At 31.5% G+C, this 25124-nt stretch overlaps 1 protein-coding gene across 3 annotated transcripts in view; it reads left to right on the top strand.

The window, feature by feature from the left end:
• Positions 1 to 20322, top strand: part of NCAM2 (neural cell adhesion molecule 2) — a gene marked incomplete at both ends in the record, with an annotated part of 396277 nt that extends 375955 nt beyond the window's left edge. For 2 of the 3 annotated variants that reach the window (XM_079767352.1, XM_079767350.1), the window contains 3 exons: positions 14811 to 15015; positions 16870 to 16989; positions 20214 to 20322. In XM_079767352.1, coding sequence (XP_079623478.1) covers positions 14811 to 15015; positions 16870 to 16989; positions 20214 to 20322 — 434 coding nt within the window. Of the gene's footprint in view, positions 1 to 14810; positions 15016 to 16869; positions 16994 to 20181 lie in introns of all 3 variants that reach the window. The other variant, XM_079767349.1, reaches the window with a different exon arrangement.
• Between the last annotated feature and the right edge of the window lie 4802 nt (positions 20323 to 25124).

Raw genomic sequence — 25124 nt, 5'->3', positions numbered from 1 at the left:
TTACTTCATTGTACTTAAGAACTTGATGAAACACATAAAGATTATAAAAGTAGATAAGCAGCATCTCGACTTTTATGTAAGGCAAATAATGCAATAAGTTTAAATCTAACTGCTCTAAAACAAAAGAGATGGGAGTTTAGTATCGATGCTTTGTTTTCCAAATACCTTTGACATTGTTACCTTTTCTAAGATTATGAACCAGATGAACTCTAGTACCGAAGCTTAAAATTTCTGCCCCTAAATAGTATCAGAAGAGTGGAGCATTCTATTACATCCTTTTTAGCTACTATGAAACAAAATTGATATATATTAAAAAAACAACACCCAAGGAAAACATGTATTCAAGAGTTCTATTGGTATATCTGAGATGATCTGAACAGCAGTTGATGTCCTCATGTCTTTGTTGGTAAACATTGTTTTACTTACTTTTTAAAGACTTGTTAGTTCAAGTAGAGCTGAATTTTATATTAAATGTGAACTAATATAATGTTGGTTGTATTAAGCCTAGGTATATTGCAAAATTTCTTAATTGTGTATGTTCAAGTTAATTTAAGTAATTATTCCATCTTAAGTACTAAAATATAAAGTTACATATCTCAAAAATTTCATAATATTAAGAGGTAGCATAATTTTTTAAAGTACACCATATTTTTACAAATTCTATGTGTGTGCTAAGTGGCCATTATAAAATAATTTTTCTAGCTAATTTTTTTTCTAAAAGCAAACAACTACAACTCACTGTTTTAAATAATATCCACAATTCATGAACTTTTTTCAAAAATATTTTTATCTCACATCTTACATTGATTTTATGTATAACACTTCTGATCTGATTATTTTACTTGCATTTGTTTTCATCATAGGTTGTTTCCATGAAAAAAAATGTACATTATAAATGTATTGTCTTCAATATCATCTCTTATTTGAAACCCTCAACATAATAATCAACACTATGTGTATTCTTATGCATGTGTTTCATAGTATATTAAATGTCATTTTATTTTCTGTATTTTTGTGTCTCCATTGTTGTAATAAAGAAAACTGAGGAAAAGCTTTGTTATATGTGTTTTCTTTATTACTGGTACAAACCCTTTGTCCTTGTTGTGTGTTTTCATTTCCAACTTGGTCCACTCCTATATTTCAGTGTAATAAACATATAATAATTGAGTGATTTACCTTTTGGAAGAAATAATACATCATCAACAGACTTATATTGTAAAATAATTTGGAAACAATAACAAATACTGTTACTTTCATAGTAAACTAATTCTAGGGTCTTCTTAGAAACGTTCATGGCTAGTGGGAGGCCAAAAATAACCAGATGATAACAGTGAAACATATGAATATGCTTTATAATGTCAATAATTATTGAGTAGTCTACCTTGCTACAAATGTTTGTAAGAGCAGAGATAAATGCTTAAAGTGATTTCCTCCAATTACTTTGATTAATATAGCATTGTAATTCAGTTTGAGCACCATGAGAATAAAGTCGTAGAAAATCATTAAGGTTCTTAGCTTATCCACTACCAAGGTATGAAGCATAAATGACTTTGGAAGTTTACAGATCATAATAAAAATAATACAAAACAGAGCGCCTCTTATTTTCTTGACATGTACTGTGTCATACACTGTGCAGATGCCTAAGTGCAATATCTTATTCACCCTTCATACAATCCCTCGGAAGTATCAGTTCTCCCATATTTTAGATGAGAATGGTGAGGACTAAAGAAGTTAAATAATTTATATAGTAAAGAGTCACAATTAGAACCCAGATCCAGTGCTCTTAATAAAACACATTACTTTCTGGCCAGCATGGTTCAGTGGTTGAGCATTGACCTCTGAACCAGGAGGTCAAGGTTCAATGCCAGGTCAGGGCACATAACTCGGGTTGCCAGCTTGATCCTCAGGGGAGGGCGTGCAGGGGGCAGCCAATCAATGATTCTCTCTCATCATTGTTGTTTCTGTCTCTCTTTCCCTCTCCCTTTCCCTCTGAAATCAATAAAAATAGAAGAAGAAAAAAAAAACAACGCACATTATATTACTTTTGTTTGTTTTGTTTTGTTTTTTAGCTCTGGACCTGGGTTCTAATAATAATTCTTTAAAATATAAATTATTCAGTTAGTTTTTTTAAGTAAAAATAATACAATTTAGAGTTTAGACATGATTATATATTTATCATGTTGCACTGCCAGATAAAAATTAAGTAGTGTATAAATTACAAAAGAAAATTTTTATTAAGATTTGCATTATTTTAAGACACACTTGATCTTTCTTCTTCTAGAAGAACCCACTCCCAAATATATATCTTAATATATATACACTTAACAGCTGATAGCTCAACTGATGTTTCTTTCTTTTCAGATTTAACCCATTGGAATTCATAATTATTCAAAGTGTGTATACATTTTGGGGATATCCTATATACCACCCATTGAAACATGTTTCTAGAAATTTCAAAATGTCTATAAATTTCAAAACATAATGTCTATAGCCCTATCTGGTTTGGCTTAGTGGATAGAGCATCAGCCTGTGGACTGAAGGGTCCCAGGTTCAATTCTGGTCAAGGGCACATGCCCAGGTTGCGAGCTTGATCCCCAATAGGGGACATACATGAGGCAGCCAATCAATGATTCTCTCTCATCATTGATGTTTCTATCTCTCTCTCTTCCTCTCTGAAATCAATAAAAATATATTTTAAAAATAATGTCTATATTTTGTTGCAATATTTAAACTTCTTTCAATTAATACAATAGTTATAGAAGTTTTATATCTTTTTTGTTTTATTGTTTTTTCTTGAAGCCTCATGACAGTGAGATGATTTGAAATGGGAAGTATCTGTCATTGTTTGACATTTTTCTAATGACAGTCACATTACCTTTATATTACTTTATTGTTTTGAGCCTCTGTGAAGAAGCTAAAGTGATTTGAGGAAACCTAATCTAATCAAACACCATTATTTTATTATTTATTATAATAAGAAACTGAGGATCAGAGAACCCAAGTAATTAGTCATGGACATAGTCAAGCAACTTGAAATCTCAGTTTTCTTATCATTCTATTATTAAATTACACAGAACCAATTCTATTCTATACATATATAGTCTTATGTCTTCAACCTAGCTCCATTAATTTCGGCTTAATTGGCCAAGAGAGAAAAGTATGTGGCAAAGTAAAGGCCATGTATTAACCCTCCACACTTTCTGCCAGCAGTCATGGAACTTCTATTAGTCAGCTGCTATCTTTCTCACTTCAAGTTGTAAATGTAGCTGCTTTGCCATGATCAAGGTAATACACTCACACTGAGTTTATAGTCTTAAATGAATATCAAATTAAACTATATTACTTTATGATTTTTAAACATTTTCTGAAAATATTTTTTTAAAATGGCATTTACATGGTTGGTAGAAATAGGTATTTTTAATATTATATAACAGTATTTTTAGTTACTGTCTAATAAAAACTAAAATATATATTTCCATCTCAGCATCTATCCTTTTCATTTTAAGAAATCAAAATAAACAGTTTCAACACATCATTTGGATAGAGGCTATGTGCTTGCCTATCTTCTGATTTCTCATTTATTATTACAAACATAAATATTAAAATACTGGAAAAATCACAGTAAAATGTAGTCATTTTTTCTATTTAAATATGGTTTAAAATCATCTCTTCCAACTGGCATTTATGTTTTGAAGAATTCATGAGCAACAAGCTTCAATTTGCTATTGTTTGCTGTTGTTTCTATATAATTTCAAAAAGACTAAACTGGGTATCTATGTTATAAAGAAGTTTACATGCAAAATTCCCTAATGCTCTTGAAAACAAGAAAATATTAATTATAATGGCCTGTTTACAGTATTTAAACATGTTTAGAATGTTTAGTTTTAATACTATAACTTGATTTTTAAAAAATATATACCCATAATGAAGAAATTGGAGTCTCTAAGATAATATAGTGAGTGTCTAAAACTTGAAGTTTCACAAAACCCAATATGTTATAAATTACTGGCAAACTTATAATTCTATTCATATATTTGTTTATATTTTTCATTTATTGTCTTATACCTTTAGAAAATTCAAAATATGTATACTAAAGAGTTTTATAATAGATTTCACAGTTTGGGATGTCAACCAACAAGCAAATTGTAAAATATCAATTTTAGTTTAATCTTACACAGATGTGATTCAATATAGTCGTTTTAAAAGTATTTTTTTGTTTATGCAAAGAAAACTTTTCTATTTTCTATATATGGTCAATCTATTAATATTAACAGAAAAATGAAAATGGGCAGGTAATGGTTGAATTAAAGAACTAAAATTTAAATTATTAAATTCTTTATCACTGGTCAATATCATTATTCTGATTTAAGAAGTTTTGTTTGATCATAATTCCAATTTAATAAGCTTCTTTTCTAGCTAGCCAATAGAAACCTTCATTACCTAATGGGAGGTAACTAAATCACCTCCACCAAAGGAAACAGAGTAACCTGTATATGGAGAATGTATAGAAATTATGGAAGTCAAAATTCCCATACAAGTATAATTATATTTTGGATTGTTTACTTTTTACAGGGCATTGTTTTTTTTAACATGTTTTTATTTATTTTTAGAGAGGAAGGGAGAGGGATAGAGAGATAGAAACATCAATGAGAGAGGAACATCATCGATTGGCTGCCTCCTACACGGCCCCTACTGGAGATTGAGCCTGCAACAGAGGTACATGCCCTTGACCAGAATTGAACCCAGGGCCCTTCAGTCCACAGGCCGATGCTCTATCCACTGAATCAAATTGACTGGGGCGACAGGGCATTATTTAGAAAAGATAAAAGTTAAAACTTTAAGGGGATTGAATAGGATCTTAAAAAACAAGGTGGCCCTAGCCAGTTTTGCTCAGTGGATAGAGTGTTGACCTGCGGACTAAAGGGTCCCAGGTTCGATTCTGGTCCAGGGCACATGCCCTGTTTGTGGGTTTGGTCCACAGTGGGGAGTGTGCAGGAGGCAGCCAATCAATGGTTCTCTCTAATTATTGATGTTTCTTTCTCTCCCTCTTTCTTCCTCTCTGAAATTAATAAAAATATATTTTAAAAAATAATAAAAAATAGAGTGAAAGTGATGGGGATATTTGAAATGTCATTCATTTATAAGTATATAGAATAGTTATACATAATTATAAATATATATTATAAAATTTACAATATTTTATCTCATACAGTGTCTATTTTCAAGACATTTGAATAGACACTAATTATCTAATGTTAATTCAATCACTAACCACATGTAAAAGGCTGAGTCTAAGTACTCTCTTCTTCAGTGTAAACATCAAACTGGGTTGGCATGCCTGCATGTATTATGGAAATGAACATGAAATAGGAGAGAGGAAAGACTGGCCAGAAATTCCACAGTGTAGCCCAGGCCTCTACTATCTCCTTACCATTACAACAGGTTCTACTACCTTGGGTGTGTATCTCTAATAACTCCCTGCCATCTTTTGGGAAAAGATCACTCTTTGTAGGTTTTGTGGGTGGTGGTGTTTGTGTCTATTTTTATTTTTTGTTCACTTATTTGTTTGTTTATTCAGTTGAGAGGCCCATCCTCTTTAACATAATATATCACTTAATAAACCCCATTCTGCTAATCAACCCAAAATCTTATCTCTAATATCCATATATATATATATATATATATATGTCTTCTAATTTCAGAATATCATATATTTTCTTTTGTACATCTCCATCTTCGCTCATGCCATGTTCTGACTGAAATACACTCCTCTCATCATATGGAAAACTCAACACCATCTCAAACGTTATCTTCTCTATCATGCCTTCCTTGACCACTAACCACTAACTTATATGCTTATTCCACCTATCTGCTTGGGTCACAGTGTTGTTAACTATTAGGAAAGCAATCAATTACACTGAATTTCAGTTTCTAAATTACGCCTTACTCAGCCTTCCAAATATATTACAAGCCTCCAAAGAAGAAAACACTTGGTCATTTTCTTATTTTATCCTAATAGCTGCTTGATAGAGTTGTTTAATAACATTGTGATAAATTAAAGGATGATCACATATTTTTTACCAATTGATTCCTGGACACAAAAAAATATCATTTTTATAATATCAAAGGACCAGAAGATCTTTTGAAAAGATATTTAATGTGTAATTATGCCTTTGTTAACAAGCATATATAGGAAAACACATTCAGAAAGTAGTATAGTTTTAAAAATTATAAATGCTATTTATATAATATATATATTTACAATTCCCTTTTAATTATTAAGCCAAATGTCTTCAATTAGCCACTTTTTCTTTCCTCAAATCATACATTAGAAAAATGTCTGGCCTTGGCCAGTGTGCCTCAGTGTTTAGAGCCTTGGCCTGTGCCCAAAGGGTGGGTTGAGGGTTAAATTCCTGCTCAAAGGCATGGACCTTGTTGCAGGTTAGCTCCCCACCCCAGGGGCATGTGCAGGAGGCAGTCAGTTGATATGCCTCCCTCACATTAATAATCTCTCTCTCTCTCTCTCTCTCACTCTTTCTCTTTCTCTCTCTTCCTCCCTCTCTCTTTCTCTCCTTTCCTCTCCCTCTCCCCCCCCTCTCTAAAAAGCAATGATGGAAAAAAATATCCTCAGGTGAGGATTTACAACAACAAATATGTCTGGTTTATCAACACTTCATTGATACCCTACATTGTCCCCCAAAATACCTCTTAATAGGGAGAAGTGATTTGGAAGAAATTTTTGCATTTCCACTGTTTATATTTTTTAAAAAAACTGTATAGTTAAACATGTAACAGAACATTCTGATAGAAGAGTCAAAATTACTAAAGAATGGAGACAGTAATAAGGAATAGGTGACATAAAATACAGTTTTCATCTCTCAAAAAAGGAAGGTTGTATGAAAACAAATATGGTAGTAAGCAATAAACTGTCTATATCAATATTGTTTAACTGAGTATACTTAGGAGAAACATCACCACCTTGTTCAAAGGTACTGAGAATTTAAAACACATACAATAACAACTCTAGGCTTTATTGATATATTTGAGTAATGTTGAAATATGATTGGTAAATTCTGCTTATAATTTTTAAAATCTGAAAATTTCTAATTCCTAAATTAATATGTGGATTCTACAAATGGTATCGTCAAGGGATATAAAAGCGAGACAATTATATAAAATGAACTTCCACATAGTATTATTCTCCAACATGAACTTTTATAAAGAGCTCCATTGAACTCAATACATGTACATTTAAAACACAGCAAATTACTGATCCTAAAATCTAAAAATGCCTCCTACTCACAAAGCTCTTATTAACCAGTATAATTTTATATAATTATGTACTTTTTTCATGATTAGAACTCAAATTTGATTTTTAATATACAAGAGTGGGTAAAAGTAGGGTTTCTTTTTGCCATTGTGATATTCTTTTGAGTTAATAAAGCTACTGTCATAATTATAACCTGCATGTATTTTTTATATAAACAAGTGTAAACCTACTTTTGCCAACCCCTGTATTTTTAAAGATTTTTTATTTTAACATTCCAAGAAATCTTTTCTGAAATGCAGTCCCTTAGAAAACACTCTTTGAGGTTTTCTCTTCACTTATAAAGTGCTCGTTTCACAGCCATCACAGACTACTAGCATCACATACTTTTTTCTTTAAATTGTTCATTGAAAAATGCATGAGATTACATGTTATACACACACAATTTTCATTCTGCTGGTTCAAGCAACAGTCAAATATCTAAATAATATGAACTCAAGTGAATTTAAAATGTCACTAATAAGTGTATTTTGTCAGGAAGTTGAATGATGTACATGTTTGTTGTTGTTGTTTTTTTATCTCATGAACTCTATGAGCTATACATAAGGGAACCAATATATAACAGAGTAAGAGATTAGAACACAAAAGATGTAGTTTTATTGTTTTGTAGGGAGGAGCCTTTGATCCATTTTGTAAAAATCTTTTGAGAGTATTAATTTTATTTTAATGAAGATGAATGTGTCTAAAGTAGTGTACAAAATAGCAATAAAAGTAGCTATAATAAAAATAATAGTGAACTAAAGAAGACAAAATGAATTACAGAAGATGAGAATACCAAATAAAGAATATATATATATCCTTTCCCCAAACTGAGCAAAAGTTAATGTCACCTATCAGAGACAATTAGAACATTATTAATAATTATTTTGTGTTTATTCATTTCAGCATCAGTCAAGAAAGATTTTAATTTGTGACCAAAGAGATAATTTACTATATGAATAAAAATGTGTTAAGTTCTGGTTACAGTGAAATGTACAGATAAAACTAGAAGAATTAAAATGATCTTTAAAAAATGATCTCAAACCCTGACCACTTTGGCTCAGTGGATAGAGTGTCAGCCTGCGGACTCAAGGGTTCTAGGTTCGATTCCAGTGAAGGGCATGTACCTTGGATGCGGACACATCCCCAGTAGGGGGTGTGCAGGAGGTAGCTGATTGATGTTTCTCTCTCATAGATGTTTCTAACTCTCCCTCCCTCTCCCTTCCTCTCTGTAAAAAATAAAAAATAAAAAAATGATCTCAAACTGAGGCCTTAATGAGGTAATTTATCAATAAACAGCAATAATAAAAACCAATTTTAAAACATAACTATGTATTTACAATTATTTTGTGCATTGTAGTACCTGAATATTAGCAATATTCAAATAAATACTTAGCAAGTAAACATACTTGCTAAAATCTAGGAAGTTTTGAGCTAAAAGTAGAGATCTAATTTTTTAACAGATGATACTATAAACAAATTATGAACAATAAGTTACTATTTTGATTATCAAATAATATTTTGGCTGGAATACATAAGAACTGTACATACATTTAATAAAAAATATAACAATAAAATTATAATTTTTTAAATATACCCAATAGTGGTATGGTATGTTGGACACAAAACAAGTGAACAATACCATTGTGACTATTTTAAAAATTGGAATTTCCATTAATATTTATTTTATATCATCTTTCTAATTTTTTTTATGTTTTAGTTGTACATTGCATTTTTCAAAGTATAAATATGATGAAATTATACTAGTTTATAATTTTTCAAAAACACCTATCTTAGGAGGATATACTCAATATTTCTCTAGTTGTATGGGGAAATAGTAAAGAAAAAAAAAAGTGGCTTAGAGGAGAGAAAGAATATAAAATCTAATCATACTTACACTTGCGTTTGCTATTTGATTTTTGCTTTTTTTAAGAAAGACTTTTTATTTTATTACTAGAGGCCCGGTGCATGAATTTGTGCATGGGCAGGGTCCCTCCCAGTCAATCGAGGCGGCCAGGGGTGAAGGACCATGGGAAGTTGACTGTGGGAGCGCACTGACCACCAGGGGCAGCTCCTGTGTTAAGCATCTGTTCCTGGTGGTCAGTGTGCATCATAGCTACCATCTGGTCGTCCAGTCATCTGGTCATCCAGTCATAACAGTCACTTAGGCTTTTATATATATATAGATATTTATGTATTTATTTACTTACTTTGTGGGGTGGAGGTTGGTGGAGGTGGAAGAGGGCATATATGGGATAAATGGTGCTATTTAAAATTTTTTTTTAATTAATGCAAAATGTTATTTTTAATCATTTTTGCTGATACAACTTACAATGATTTTGTCATTTCTAATTAATACAGTTAAAGAGTATTGACCAGCCCTCACTGGTTTGGCTCAGTGGATAGAGCATCGATCTGTGGACTATAGGGTCCTGGGTTCAATTCTGGTCAAGGGCAGGTACCGCAGTTGCAGCCTCCTCCTGGCTGGGCCCTGGTCAGGGCAAGTGCAGGAGGCAACCAATCGATGTGTTTCTCTCACATTGATATTTCTCTGTCTTTCCCTTTCTAAAAAAAATCAATGGAAAAATATCCTCCAGTAAGGATTAAAAAAAAAAAGAGTATTGACCAGACATTGGAAACCTCAGAAGTTCAAACATTTGTTTCAAACAGCAAAATGAAATATGAATCAAAATTGCATGCATCTATCAATTCAGAAATGAGCACAAGGCACCATAAATTCCAGAGGCTCCTAGTCATGACACAGAAGAGAAATGTGGTATTTAGAGTGATGGAAATCGTATGACATTGTGCACAGATTACTAATATCAATGGTTTTAACATTTCTGTCTTTAATAGAGAATTGTATAACACATTAATCAAAGTTTTTATTTTCTTTTTCTATTTTTAATTACAACTGCAAAGGTGATATGAAAATCATGTTGTTTCAAATATATAAAAAACAGATATTTGGAATTATTTTTTAAAAATATCTAAAACATATAAATATGGCCTTTATACATGTATACCTGATTCCCCTTTAGTTTAACTGAGAAAAGACAAGTCCAAAGACAAATCTTAATCTGATTTAGGTTCTGTTTAGGAGATTCATTATGCCCTGTTGGCAATAGAGAGGTTCATAAATGCACTAGAGGCTCAGTGCATGAAATGTATGCATGGGTAGGGTCTCTAGGCCTGGCCAGTAATCAGGGCCAATCTGTGGGCGACCGGTGGGGCAATCGGTGGGGAGTCCCCCGCTCGCACCTACCTTGGCTGTTCTGGGGCCTGTGGGCTGAGGGCAGTTCCTGCATTGAGCGTCTACCCCCTGGTGGTCAGTGCACAACATAGCGACCAGTTGTTCGGCTGGTCATTCCTCTGTTCGGTCGATTTGCATATTAGGCTTTTATTATATAGGATAATAAGGCATTTCTTTACACAATTCTACAGGGTCAGAGACTATTATTTATTTTTTTGTCAAGTGATTATATCAAAAAATGTAAAGGCTACACCTTTGTCTTTTCTGTAGGGATATTGTGATTACATTTTATTTTTAATATCCCTACTATTTTTTAAATATGTGTTTTATTTATTTCAGAGAGAGAAAGGGAGAGGGAAAGAGGGATAGAAACATCAATGAGAGAGAAACATTGATCAATTGGCTGCCTCTCCACACCATCTCCTGGGCATTGAGCCCAAACCTGGGCATATGCCCTGACCAGGAATCAAACTGTGACCTCCTGGTTCATGGGTCATGCTCAACCACTAAGCAACACTGGCCAGTCATCCCTACTATTTTTAAATCTGGAAAGTTTATTAAAAGTTTTAAATCTTTTTAAAAAATATTTTGTTGGCCTAGTCTGGACCCTAGCCTCATTTTCTATATTTTGGCTCTTTTGCTGCACTTTCCTACTTTTTGTTGACTTGGGGGATCCTAGGAAAAATATCACAGAAAATAATTTAATTTATAAATTTAAGATAATTTCTATATCTAGAGTGACAGATATTTAGAAAATCAGCTTGTCTTACATAATACAAGAAACTGTGTGAAATTCTTAGGGATGATTATTGGTTATTAAATTAGCACAATGTGTTTTCTTTTAAAAGTATGCTTTTCCCTACAATGTGCCTTCTGTAATGCAAGGATATTTCCATACTCCAGTAAAAACTCTCACTATTAACTGTTTATCCTTGTTAATACAAAAACCTTATCCTACAAATGTGTAAAACCATATGGATCTGAGTTTTTTCAACTGACTTATTTTGCATATGTGGGATATAAAAATGAAACTTATAGATGAAGATTTAAACAGTATGGTGGTTATCAGAGAGAAGGGGTTAGACTCTTGATTCCAATAATTACAGGCTGTTGTTGTTCCTTGTAATTAAGCCCCTAGGGGAATGGTAAAAGATAAAGAAGGCCAAATATATGGTGACAGAAGATAATGCGACTTTGGGTGGTCGGCACACAATGCAATATACAGATCATATATAATAGAAAGGTATACTTGAAACCTATATAATCTTATTAACCAGTGCCACCCCAATAGCTTTAATAAGTAAAGAAGTAAAACAAAAATATTATCATTTTCCCCTTTATTGTGTCTATTAGAATCTAGTGATACAATTTTGGTTATAGTTCTTTATTTATTTATTTATTTTAGATTTTTAAATGAAAAATCCAAAGAGAAGTAAATACTTTCACACCAAAGTAAATTGGTGGCAGAAAAAAAAAAAGAGAAAATTTAGCTTTCATAGTTATTGTGTCTAACCTCATGGGATATAAGAATACATATTTAAATATGTCCATAAGCTGACTTTTCAAAAAAACATTATGTTGAAAAAAATTAAATACTTATAACAAAAACATACCTAATGACCATCCCACCCTTTTCAATGACAGAAATACATTTGGTTTTTCATAAAAATAAATTCAAGTAACCTTTATTTTTTTAAATTTTAAGTTAAAAATATATAATTTTGTTACCAAAAGACTTGTATGCATGCATATAAGCATAACCAACGGACACAGACAGCAGGGGGGTGAGGACATGTATGGGAGTCGGGTGGGGGGGCAATGGGGGATATGGACACATATGTAATACCTTAATCAATAAAAAATCAATTAAAAACAAAACAAAAAATAGCTTTTAACATCAATATTCCTTTACTATAGGGTAATTTGCAAATAAAATGTTTCTGAGAGTTTTTTATAAAGATGCAAGTGAAGCAGATCAATTTACTGTTTAATTCTAAAAAAAGTCACAAATAAAAATATTTATCATTTAAAAGCTAGCTAGCTAAATCTAAGTCATTAAAATAGTGATTATATTTTCAAGAGACTAATCAGTGCTTAATAAAAGATACTGTTGATTGCCGATGAAAGAAATATTACAGATAAATTAAATTTTAGATTGTTTATTTTTTTCACCAAAACTGCATTTTCTAGAATTTTATAATACTAAAATAATAAAAATTACTTTAAATATTTGTTAATTGTTTACTTAGTGATGGGCAGTAAGTGCTAGAAGTGTTAAATAGCCTATTCACGACAATGTTTTCATAACCCATCACCCAGTTTGTGGTGGTGGTTTTTTTTATTACTGTCCCTGTTTTAACCAGGAGGCATCTCAGCCTTAAGTGATGGAACCAGGATTTTCTGACACCACGTCCAGTGCATTTAAGTACAAAGCCAGGCTTCATACTTTAAAAAATGAAACGGGGATGCATATAATGGACCAGATATATCATCATTGATCTGTAAGATTTATTGCTTACGAATGACTACTTGAAGCACGAAGGTCATAGAGTGAATATATCCACAGGAGCAAAAGCCCAAGTGAACATGTATTTTCAACTATTCTTTTTTGAGCTTTGGTTGCTGAATCAGGTGCAGTATAGCCAAAACAACTACCAATAAAGTGAATGTTGATAAGGGACTTAGTCATTCCGTACAAAAATATACTAGCATTCAAAAAGTGTGGTGTATTAAAGATCGGCCCAGGGGGTAAATTCAAAGTTAGAATAATTATGTTGATTCTTTTGGATACAAATGTCTTTGAGTCATTATTAAAATGTTTGACCTAATTTTTAAAAACGTACTTAAAAAATATTGTTTTTCATATAATTATTCAGAAGCTGTTTTCTCAAACCTCAAATTTATATCTGCTTCTATATCTTTCACTTGTGTTCAACATCAGTTACTTAGTAAGCAGGCCATTATGATCCGGGCTATACATTTCTTTATTATCATTAAAAAGGAAATTATAATTTTATAATGTTATGCAAACAAGTTGGAACATAATCATATTAAGAATCATTTTGAATAATTCTATAAAATTGTCCTATATGACCCTCTCTTTTCCCTTTAGATAACACAATATCACCAGTTCGTTCTGGTTTCTTCCCATTGTGCTTATTTTTCTATCTATATGGTTATAGTTGTGTAGTCTATCCTCATATTCAATCACAGACATGCAACACTAGATTTATTTTTGCTATACTCACCCCTTTGTCAGTTAGCATATTCCATCCCATTTCCAATCACCTTTTTCGTGGATACTCTCGGTATAGCTTCTGAGATTTCTTGCAAATACATGCCAAGGAAGAGTGGCTCCCATCATGCCCTACCTTCAGAAAGGTCATAAGTACCATAACTCTGTCAATGTTTGCCTCTAGTCTAATATGATCTGTTAAAATATTAACTACAGAAATACAAGTACACATTTATTCTAAAAGAATGATTTTTAAAATATTCATACACAGATATTTTAAAAAATATTCTCTTTCAATGCAAAGTGCTTGGAGCCATCATTTTCAAATTTAAATCTAATACTAAAATAATTCTATAAAGAACATTTATTTAACGCTTTTTTACAGGAGTTTTGACTACATTTTCCTTTTTAAAAAGTGATGATCTATTAATGGCTATGACTTTCTGATAGAGTACAGCTACAGATATGATAATATTCATTATCTTTCCCACAGGGAATCAAGAAGGCTTTTGGAGAAAAGAGTTACTTAAGAGTTTTTCATCTAAAATAAGTTTGTAAAAAATAGTTCAAATCACTACCATGTCAGTTGCTTAAAACATTGTTTGAAAACCAGAGACTACCTCTCAAGAGCCATGACACTGAAGTCTTCTAGGGACTATTCCTTCTTTCTTTCTTTTTTTTTTAAATGTATTTTTTATTGATTTCAGAGAGAGAGGAAGGGAGTGGGAGAAAGAGATAGAAACATCAATGATGAGAGAGAATCATAGATTGGCTGCCTCCTGCACACCCCACATTGGGGATTGAGCCCACAACCTGGGCATGTGCCCAGACCAGGAATTGAACCATGACCACTTGGTTCACAGGTCAATGCTCAACCACTGAGCCAAGCTGGCTGGGCTATCCCTTCTTTCTTGTTTTTAGTTGACTATTTCTCCAATAAAATGTATTTTTGAAGTAATTTCTAATCTTTTCTAGTGTGAACTTTAATAAAATTATTTTACTATTATTTTTTTAAGACACACTTTTTAATGGCCTTGGGCTTGGAGCAGTCATTGGCCTGGGAGTTGCCGCACTCTTGCTAATCCTTGTGGTAACCGATGTCAGCTGCTTCTTTATCCGACAATGTGGGTTATTAATGTGCATCACCAGGAGAATGTGTGGGAAGAAAAGCGGCTCCAGTGGCAAAAGTAAAGAACTGGAAGAAGGAAAAGCTGCCTACCTGTGAGTAACAGACATCTGCACCACAACACAGTAAAGGAATGCCAAGGTCAAACTTGAGTGCTTTCTTCAGGGCTGTGTTTTCCCAGCATAGGGGAGTTTAACTATAAAACCATTGGGCACCAATCTGGCTGCTTTCTGGATCTTAAATCTGTAAGACCTTAACCATAACATCTTAGAGCCAAATGACTTTGTAAACAGACTACTGTGTTAAAAAATAAACCTGCCCTGGTGCAGGCTCAATCCCCAGTAGGGGGCATGCAGGAGGCAGCAAATCAATGATTCTCATTATTGATGCTTCTATCTCTCCCTCTCCCTTTCTTTCTGAAATCAATACAAAAATATATATTAAAAAAATAAAACTTAAAATGGAATCCATGGTAAAAAATTACTGTCATGATTTAAATGAAAAAAAAAAAGTTTGATTGATTGATTTGAGAGCGAGAAAGGGAGAGTGGGAAACATCAATTTGTTGTTCCACTTACTTATGCATTCATTGCGCCCTGTATGGGTATTGAAACTGCAACCTTGAAATATCAGGATGACATTCTAACCAACTGAACTACCCGGCCTGGGTGTCATGAATTAAATATTGAGAGGTAGATAAACAAGTAGATGATGATAGATAGATAGATAGATAGATGATAGATAGATAGATAGATAGATATAGAAAATCATACAATTATATTTGGTTATGCTTTTTCCCACCATTTCTTAGTTTATATTGAATAAAAAACAGGCATCAACAGTAATCTGAATTAAAAACTAAGCTAAACTGAGTTAACATAAATTGTACCAATGCCTACAATTTTAAGAAGTGACTGCATACAAGTTTCAAGATTATCTGTATAGAAAATGTATGCTCTATGCAATGCTCTATGCAATGCATTATTACATGTTCTGAATTTACTCCTCCAAATTTACTCCTCCAAAAAATATTATAATTTGGAGTTATCTGTGTCATTTCACTTACTTAGAAAAAAATATGAATTCTGAGAAAATATGCAGAGCTGAATTTTATAGAAAATGTCATGTAAGAGTAATTAAGAGGTTTTAATACTTATTTCTACTTTGTGGTCTTTAGATAAATTTGTATCAAATCTCAAATTATAAGAGTAATTTATTATTTTTTATTGTTGAGTCCTTTATGTTGATTTTTCTATGCATACATTTAGGCATATATGGTCTCATACGTTATGGTCTAGGCTTAGGGATCTAGAAAATTTCATTATGCATGGCTATATTCTTTTTTTTATCTCCATGCCTATTTTAGTATTCCTAGGTAATTTGTTTGTAACCATTTCCCATGGATATGCTGTCTAGATTTTTTTCACTTCAAGAGATGCTAAATTAGAAAGCTTACATTTTCAATTCAAATAAAATAGATTCAATTTGCAATCAAAATGCCACCTGCTTAATTGTTGGGCACAGAACATAGCAAAGAACAAACAGAAATTAAGCTCTATTTCACATTTGAATTGGATATTAATGTGTGTAAATATAGTGGGATCAATTCTCCATTCAATATCTTTTGTTTTCTTCATAAGAACATGCTGTGCTTTTACAATGTCTTATTAACTAAATAAGTATCACCAAATTAGTTTTTGTTTCCTTTTTATATGTTGAGAAAATCATATATTACATGATTATACATATTTACATAAGGTATATACAAATATAACCCATGATGCATCATTTTTTACATGTGGGTAAGATTTGTTTCCTTCTCCTCCTCCTCCTCCTTCTTCTTCTTCTTCTTCTTCTTCTTCTTCTTCTTCTTCTTCTTCTTCTTCTTCTTCTTCTTCTTCTTCTTCTTCTTCTTCTTCTTCTTCTTCTTCTTCTTCTTCTTTTTTGTAGGAAAGATGGATCAAAAGAGCCAATAGTGGAGATGAGAACAGAGGATGAAAGAATTACTAATCATGAAGATGGAAGCCCAGTAAATGAGCCAAATGAAACCACACCACTAACAGAACCTGAGTATGTAAATTGAAATGCTTAATGATTTTTGGATAAGTACTTATAAATTTATAACACGGTATTATTTTTTAGTAAATATTTACAAATGTGATCATTTGTGAAAATTTGTTGTTTTTCTATGAAACTTCATGTGAATGTCTAAAATCCATTTCTTCTTCAGAAATTTCATATAAAATATTTGTATCAATGTCCAGGGAAACCTACAATTGAAACATATGCTTATAATTTTATACAAGAATGTCAAAAAGACATATTTTTTTGCACTAACCTCACTCTCTAAGAAAGTTATGCTTTGAAAATGTGATTGACTTTTACTGAAATAAATACGTGTCTGGATATTAGTCATTGTTTTGAATATAAATATGACAGTTTATAATAGCAATAAATAGTGTGAAATATACAGAAGACTCTTTTAAAAAGAATATTTGTAAAGAGCAGGAAGAAATACTGTTAAACTCTCCTGTTAATATTTACATAGTAAATGGCGCTTGGTTTCTATTCAAGATTATGTTATTTACTTCTTTTTGCATCCATCATAAATCCACTAAACCCATAGCAGGTATTTTAACTGAACCTTTAATGATTATGAACATGAGTCTAAGTTCATGTACATAAATATTAAAATGATTCAAACCAAAGGCAGTATTAAGATGTAGCAAGAGTAACATTTTACAACAAAACCATGACTATCATACCATTCTTGAAATACTTCTCACCAAAATGACTCTTAAATTTCATTGTTTTACAAAACAAAAATTCCTTTTTCTTTATCAAGTAACATTCCCTTTCAGAAAAACTTGATTTAGGCTTCTCATCCTAAATCAAATTCTGAGTATTGTCAGAGCTGATGAAAACATTTTGTTTCAGAAATTCCCTCTATCTGTTCTCAAGGGATTGTAATGAGTAATATATAAATAAGCTAGTACAATGTATTATTCTGTAGTTAAATTTTTCATATGAAGCATCAGGATGTTCTTAGTGATTGCATTTAGAAGTATTACATTCTTATTTGAAGTTAACTCTAGTAGAAGCATCTGGCACAAGGTGAGTTTGATTTTCTCTTCTTCAGAAGTTATAAATCTTTTCAATGAAGCAAAATATTTCCCCCAAAACAAATTCCTGTGCATTCATTATCACAATATTATATGGATGGGCATGAAAATGAGTTAAGAAAATACCCTTGCATATGACAGACATATATTTTAAAACAATCTAGGAAACAGAAACAAACAAAAAAAAGATGATTTAATAACTACTCTGGGACTCAATCATAGAAAAAATACTCAACAAAAAAATATATATCATTAAGAGTAATCTTTTTAAAATTTACCATAAACATAAATAGTAAATCTTTATATATGCAAAAATATACCATTCAAGAATTGGTTGAAAACTCTGGTTAATTACAAACTCTATAACATAGTCCTTTGAATTAGAGATATATTAAGCCTATCCTAACTTCCTATGGCAGCATTAAATTTCTCTATGTTTTGATGCTAAAGTGTCCCCTTGTTTTTACAATATTTTATTGTCAACGTTTTCAGTACTTGGGGATGAGAGAAAAGAAGAACTGTGACTGCACTGTTTATAATGTACCTGGTCTGCAGGTACAAAGTAGATGCTACTTCATTTCCAGAAATAGATCTTACTAGATTTTGCCTACAAATTATTTTTGAGTGATTAGTTTTCACATGGTAGCTTTTATCTTCAGAATAAAATGGATTATCTATTCATTCTAAAATATAAAATAAATTACAAATAAATCCCAGAGTAACTATTATAGTAGCTTTCACTCTCCCATAAATCAGTGAATTTAAAGTCACAATGGTGAATTGGAATTCTATTTGTAACTTAATTCTTTAGATGTAGAAAAAATATTTTTGTCAAGGGAGGAAAAATTACTCCCAAAGCTATATACACAAAATGTAATAGTAAACCACTGAATTTATGAAGAGTTAAAAAACCAAAAACACACAGAAATCTTGATTCATTGTCATCATAAGATTCGTGAAGTTGTCTTAAAATTAAGAAATAAAAGTTATGCCTGGCTGGCATGGCTCAGTGGTTGAGCATTGACCTATGAACCAAGAGGTCATGGTTCGATTCCCAGTCAGGGTTGCAGGTTCGGTCCCAGTGTGGGGCATGCAGGAGGCAGCCCATTAATGATTCTCTCTCATCATTGATGCTTCTATCTCTCTCTCCCCCTCTCTTCCTCTCCAAAATGAGTAAAAACATATTAAAAAATAAATAAAAGTTGTGAATGATAACACACACTAACTGAAATTAATGATGTACTTGTAATCCTTTTACTCTTTAGAATATATCCCATGGAGAGTCAGTGATTAGAGCATAATATTTTAAAAGTGACATACTAAATTATTTTTATTTGTTTCTCAATTTTTTACCCTGATTGTTTTTTTTAAATATATGTATATTTTATTTTTCAATTACTGCTTACATTCAATATTATTTTGTATTAGTTTCAGATGTACAGCATAGTGGTTGGGAAATTATGTACTTTATGGAGTAGTTCTAAATAATTTTGTGTGAACTTTAACACTGAGAAAATTGATTAATATGTTAATGTTGAAAAAAAAGTTTGTTATTGCTTCATAGGTAACCATTGGAAACAACTCTGCAAAAAAATTATAAATGATACACAAAAATAAAATAATAGTGAATAGAGATCAAGTAAAGAAAACAGTAAATATAAAAAAGTAAGAAAGCCCTGAAATATATTTATTTGCATTAAGTTGCAAAGAATATTGCCTATTCATCCAGCTTCTGAAATTAATGTAACAGAATATAGCAGCAACTATTGATTGTTTTTACTAGAAAAACTTTAAAGTCCTAGTAAATCATCTAGTAGACATATGAAAATGTTTTGACTTTTTTACATTCTAAAACACTTAATTATATTTTAATATTATCAATTCATTATCAAATTTAAGCCACCCCATAATGAACGATTTGGTGCATATAAATTTACAAATATATTATTTCCTTTATCATTGTTCATCACACCACATTTTCACTGTGGACGATATTGCTTTAGTCCCCTTTAGATTATATTTTGTCAATTTGATAATAGTTTAACAAAATCTGATTATTTTATTCCAATAATTGTAACATATTTCCTTCTACAAAACAGCAACATAATCTTAAGGCATATTACTTAAAGTGCCTCGACACATGAAATTTATTTTTTCTACATTTTCTTCCAGAAAATTGCCTTTAAAAGAAGAGAATGGGAAAGAAGTCCTAAATCCAGAAACTATAGAAATTAAGGTTTCTAATGACATCCAATCAAAAGAAGACGACAGCAAAGCATAACACTGAACTTGCAGAGGCGGGAACAATGCTACAAAGAGCATTTGGATTGCAATGACCCTATGACCAAAACTATTCCATTGACCTTAATTTCTTGGGAAACTTCTAGCTTGGAATAGCTTGTACACATATACATATGATCAAATACTCCTGCCCATGATCCATTTCCTTTGTTGTTGTTGTTGTTGTTGTTATTGTCGTTTATTTTGTTAAGAAATTCTATATAGAGACCTGACTGGCACCAACTCTTGGGTATCAATTTGACTCTATGATTGAAGAACTGCAATTTATTAGATGGCTAAAGTGCTCTACTTCTTCAGAACTATATCTCATACCACAACCTCTCCAACAAATGGGAGTTTAAACAAAACAAACAAACAAAAAAATTTGTGAGCTAATTGTAAAAGAGAACCCTGCTTGTTTTCAATCCTGTATTGGGCAAATAGATTATTAAAGTGGATTTCAGTTGAAGATGAAAACAGTTATTAAAGGTTACACTGTTGAGGAGAATTTCAGGGAACCTGGGCTTGAATAAGCCAGCTATCTTTACCAGATATTAGAAATGGAGAGAGACTTTGGAAAACTGATTTTAAGTTACAGTTATGTTGATTTTTGATAGACTGAAGTGCCAGATCAAAATTGTTACCCACTTGAATGAATATTAGTTGTATGTAAAATTAGATTAGAAAGATTCCGTAAATCTCTATCTCTTTCTATATGCCATATTCACTCACAGTGGATTTTTACACACACACACACACACACACACACACACACACACACACAAATGTATTGCAAGTGAAAATAATATTGACTTCTGCCCTCAGCTTCAAGTAATAAAGTAAATTGAAATGGGAATAATATCAATGTTGTCTTGATATATTTATAAATATGTGATTATCTTTTACTTTTAAATAAATTTAACAGAAAACAGGTCTTTAGCATTTCAATACTTTAAACCGTATCTACAGATACATTTCCCCCATTGTTTTAGATAATCTTTGTTTTAAAATTCATTTCTTAAGTGTTATAGGTCAATCATAAATGTAATTGGCTAATGGAAGTTAAAATCCTTAGTTTGGTTGAATTAGAAGTTAACATTTAAACATGCCATGAAAGTGTCAATGCTAAACAATTGACTTACCGCCATCTTTTTATTCTGGATGTTGTCGCTAGAAGTCATTTTAAGATTTTGATAAACAACTTTGGTTGAAGAAATCCCTAAACTATTCAACACAAACTTTCTAATATTTATCAGTCAGGCTTATATCTGAATAAAATATTTATCAACTTCCAAGCTATGCAAGCTCCAGAGGTGAAAGACTGAAACATAAATTTCAGGTATATGTAAGGTAAGAGAAAAAAAAAACTATTTATAACTAGAGGCCCGATGCACGAAATTTGTGCAAGAGTAGGCCTTCCTTCCCTCTGACACCGGGGATCTGGGCTTCCCTCACAGCCCCGGCTTCATCCGAAAGGTCGTCTGGAAGGATGTCCAGTCTAATTAGCATATTATGCTTTTATTATAGATTATAAACATACATACCATTGGAAGCAGGTTTTAGGTGATTTCTTACCCTAGAGAGCCACAGGTTTCTTTAGGCCCCATCATATTCATAATCTTTAGTATTCCAGGGGGATTATGGCTCAAATATGGACTGGATGAGGGACGCATGCCATCCTTTATTGTTGATAAGACATTGGAGGAAAGTTCTAACACTGCAGAGCAACCTGCTTTAGGGTGCCTCTAGTGAAATAACCTGATGAATATTAAATGTAATGTTAATGCCACTTATGGACACTTTTATATACAAAGTGCTGGGAACCATCAGCCAGGGAGAGACAGCAACCAATATTCCAAAATGTTGGTTATCAGCAAGACAGGATCTGCCCATCTGCAAGTTCAGGTACTAAATGGCCAGTGTCACCGCCCTAATGTACAGGTTACGATGCGGGAATCTCTCCCTGCTGTACTTTCTGGCATATTCTGAAGAAAAAGAAAAGACTTCCGTGCCTACCTAAGAATTTTAGTAGGAATTATCCAACTGGTCTTTTTTGCTGGGTTTGTTGCTGTTTAAATTATGCCTCCTCTTATCATCCTTTTGCTTTATTTTACTGTTTGTTCGCCCTTTCGTATCGACGTGCTAAAACCAGTCAACATACTTGTGCAAGGTAAATGGGCTTAGTAAAATGTCAAGGAAGCAATAGCCATGAATGCTAATTCTTCCTGCATAGGACTACCCGATTTTAAGCTAATGATGGTGAAAGAATTAGGGAAATTTAGAAAGCATCTTAGCATGTTTGCTACTGTTATATCCATGCTATACTTCAAGAGCAGAGAAATCATAATAAAGAACAAATATTGTTGTGGGCTTTTTTGATCAGTTTAAAAGTTCAGTTTCTCTCCTTTCTTTGGACTTTCCTTGTAAAGCAACTTACCTAAATGTTACTTTTATATATATTTGCTATTGAATTTCTTGCCACTACGTGGAGTAAGGATCTGAGTTTAAGAGGTCATTGGGAACTAATTGTAGACTGAGTTTCAAGTGCACTGTTTCAATGGTCTGAGTGGTCCTTATCTCTTGTCTTTGAAATGTATGGCAATACTGTGATAAACTGTTTTTTTGTTGTTTTTTTTTAAACATTTTTATGTAATGCTCCAAATTACTCTATTTGTACAAGTTTCCATCTAAGAGATGGATTTTAGTAAATTGTAAACTATGAACAGAGTTGAAATCACATTTCCTGTTTTTCATTCTTATTCTAGATCTAGACTAAAACATATCCATGTAACTAAATAAATATTATTTTTACTATTTGAGACTACTCTTAAGTGTTAGTATCAAATGTCAAAAGAATTGACTGATTATGTTAAATAATCACTACCTGTGGTACTTTAAACAAAGAAGCAGAGATATCACTAAAAACATATTGGTATTTCTAGATAGATTATGTGCAATTAGGCAATGACAATCTATATCCAACAACGTAAGAGGAAACAGTAATGTCAGCATTTTAGCACATATATTGTTTCTAAAACTGGCACAAAATAATGTGTTAATGTATTTTACAATAATTTTCAGAGAAAGTTAATTAAGAATTGTAATTTCTACAGATTTATTTGTTATTTTTGTGCATCAACATATTACCATTCTATTGATACTAATGTCTAACATTAATGTAATGCTGTTCAAGTTTTCCTTTATTTTTAATACTAATATCTATAGAAGCATTTTCAAAGACTACTTCATCCAGGAAAATTTACATGAATCTTAGTCTTTGAATTAAACCTTTATATAAATAGAAGGATTTTATTAATCAAATTATTTATTTGAGTGCCAATAATTAATTATAATTTTATAATCATTCCTTTATTTTATGCTTCTTATTTTAAATAATTAAAATGTATTTGTGCCTTTAGATTAGCACGACAGTCTGCTTTTTGAAAGATAAAACACAACTGCAATTTTTATTGACATAGTCTGCTCCTATTGGTGACAATTGAATGATATCATTTTAATTACATTCAGTGAATAAGTGCAGTTCAAACTGCTTTACCTTGAATACAAAATCTAAATATAACAAATTATACTGTACATTTTATTTTCACTTAGGACAAAAATTCTTTCAATGCACAAAAAAAGTATATTTCATTTGTCCTGCATTGTTTTAAATGATAATATATTCTAGATATTGTTGAAATTGAGTATTACCAGTTGTAAAATAAAGCTAGGGTACTTTACTATGTGTCACTTGGGTCAACATTATTCCTGTTCTATATTGATTTGGGAGCACAAATCATTCTTTATTGTTGATAAGATAATCACTGATGAAAATACTGAAGTAGTAAAAAAAAATAATCTCCATTCTTAATTTTAAAAATATTAAAATAACATATTGCAATTATTTATTAAAATTGCAATGTTATTTTTCATGGAGAATAATCTAAATACTCAATTTCAATTCCTTATGAAGATATTTTTTATAACCATATCCAGAGTGCTTATTCAACAAACTTATGAGTAGGGGAAGATTTTTTTTAATGAGATTGTTTGCATTATTTATCTTTAGAGATAAAAGATTTGTATCCTCTTAACCCTTTGAAGCATTATTACAATTTCTCTCACATTGAAATTGCATATGGATGTATTAGCATATGCTAAAATTAAACTGTGGAAGGTCACAGAAATGAAACACTGAAATCCTAAAAAAAAATTTCAAGAAAGTTTTCAACTCTTGGGCTTAATAATATTCTGAGATGAAATAAATATATCTGTAAATGAGAAAGTTATGAAAGGGCCTATATGTAATAGTTGCTAAAGAAATATAATTTCTTTCCAGTTCCCTTCTCTTCTTTTTTTAAAAATTGCATTTACCCATTTAGGTGCAGCTATTTTACAGCATTATACAGGAATACTAATTGATTAATTATTTCCCCCTTACTTTTATATTCTATATAATAGTTAATATTTATTTTATAACCCTTAATATTCTTAGAAAATAGTTCATTATTCACTATACAATTTTATCAATGGATTAAAAACATTAGTTGGTACCCTCATTTTAATTTTTAAAAATAATTTTTAGGATTAAGGACACATGATGTTCATAAATATTAACATAAAAACTTCCCATATACATTTAATATTCCCAATTTTTTTTTAAATGAACATATCTTTTGGCATCTGGTTTTAGCTTTCCTTAGAAAAGAATTAGCAAAACACTGACTGTTGGAGCATTTTAAATCACAACCAGGCATAGAAAAATAGAGGAACAAAGAACCCCAGAGAGTACAGAGGGGCAGA

Source organism: Cnephaeus nilssonii (assembly GCF_951640355.1).
Source record: "Cnephaeus nilssonii genome assembly, chromosome: 3".
NCBI classification, from domain to species: domain Eukaryota; kingdom Metazoa; phylum Chordata; class Mammalia; order Chiroptera; family Vespertilionidae; genus Cnephaeus; species Cnephaeus nilssonii.
This window is presented reverse-complemented; position numbering and strand designations above follow the sequence as displayed.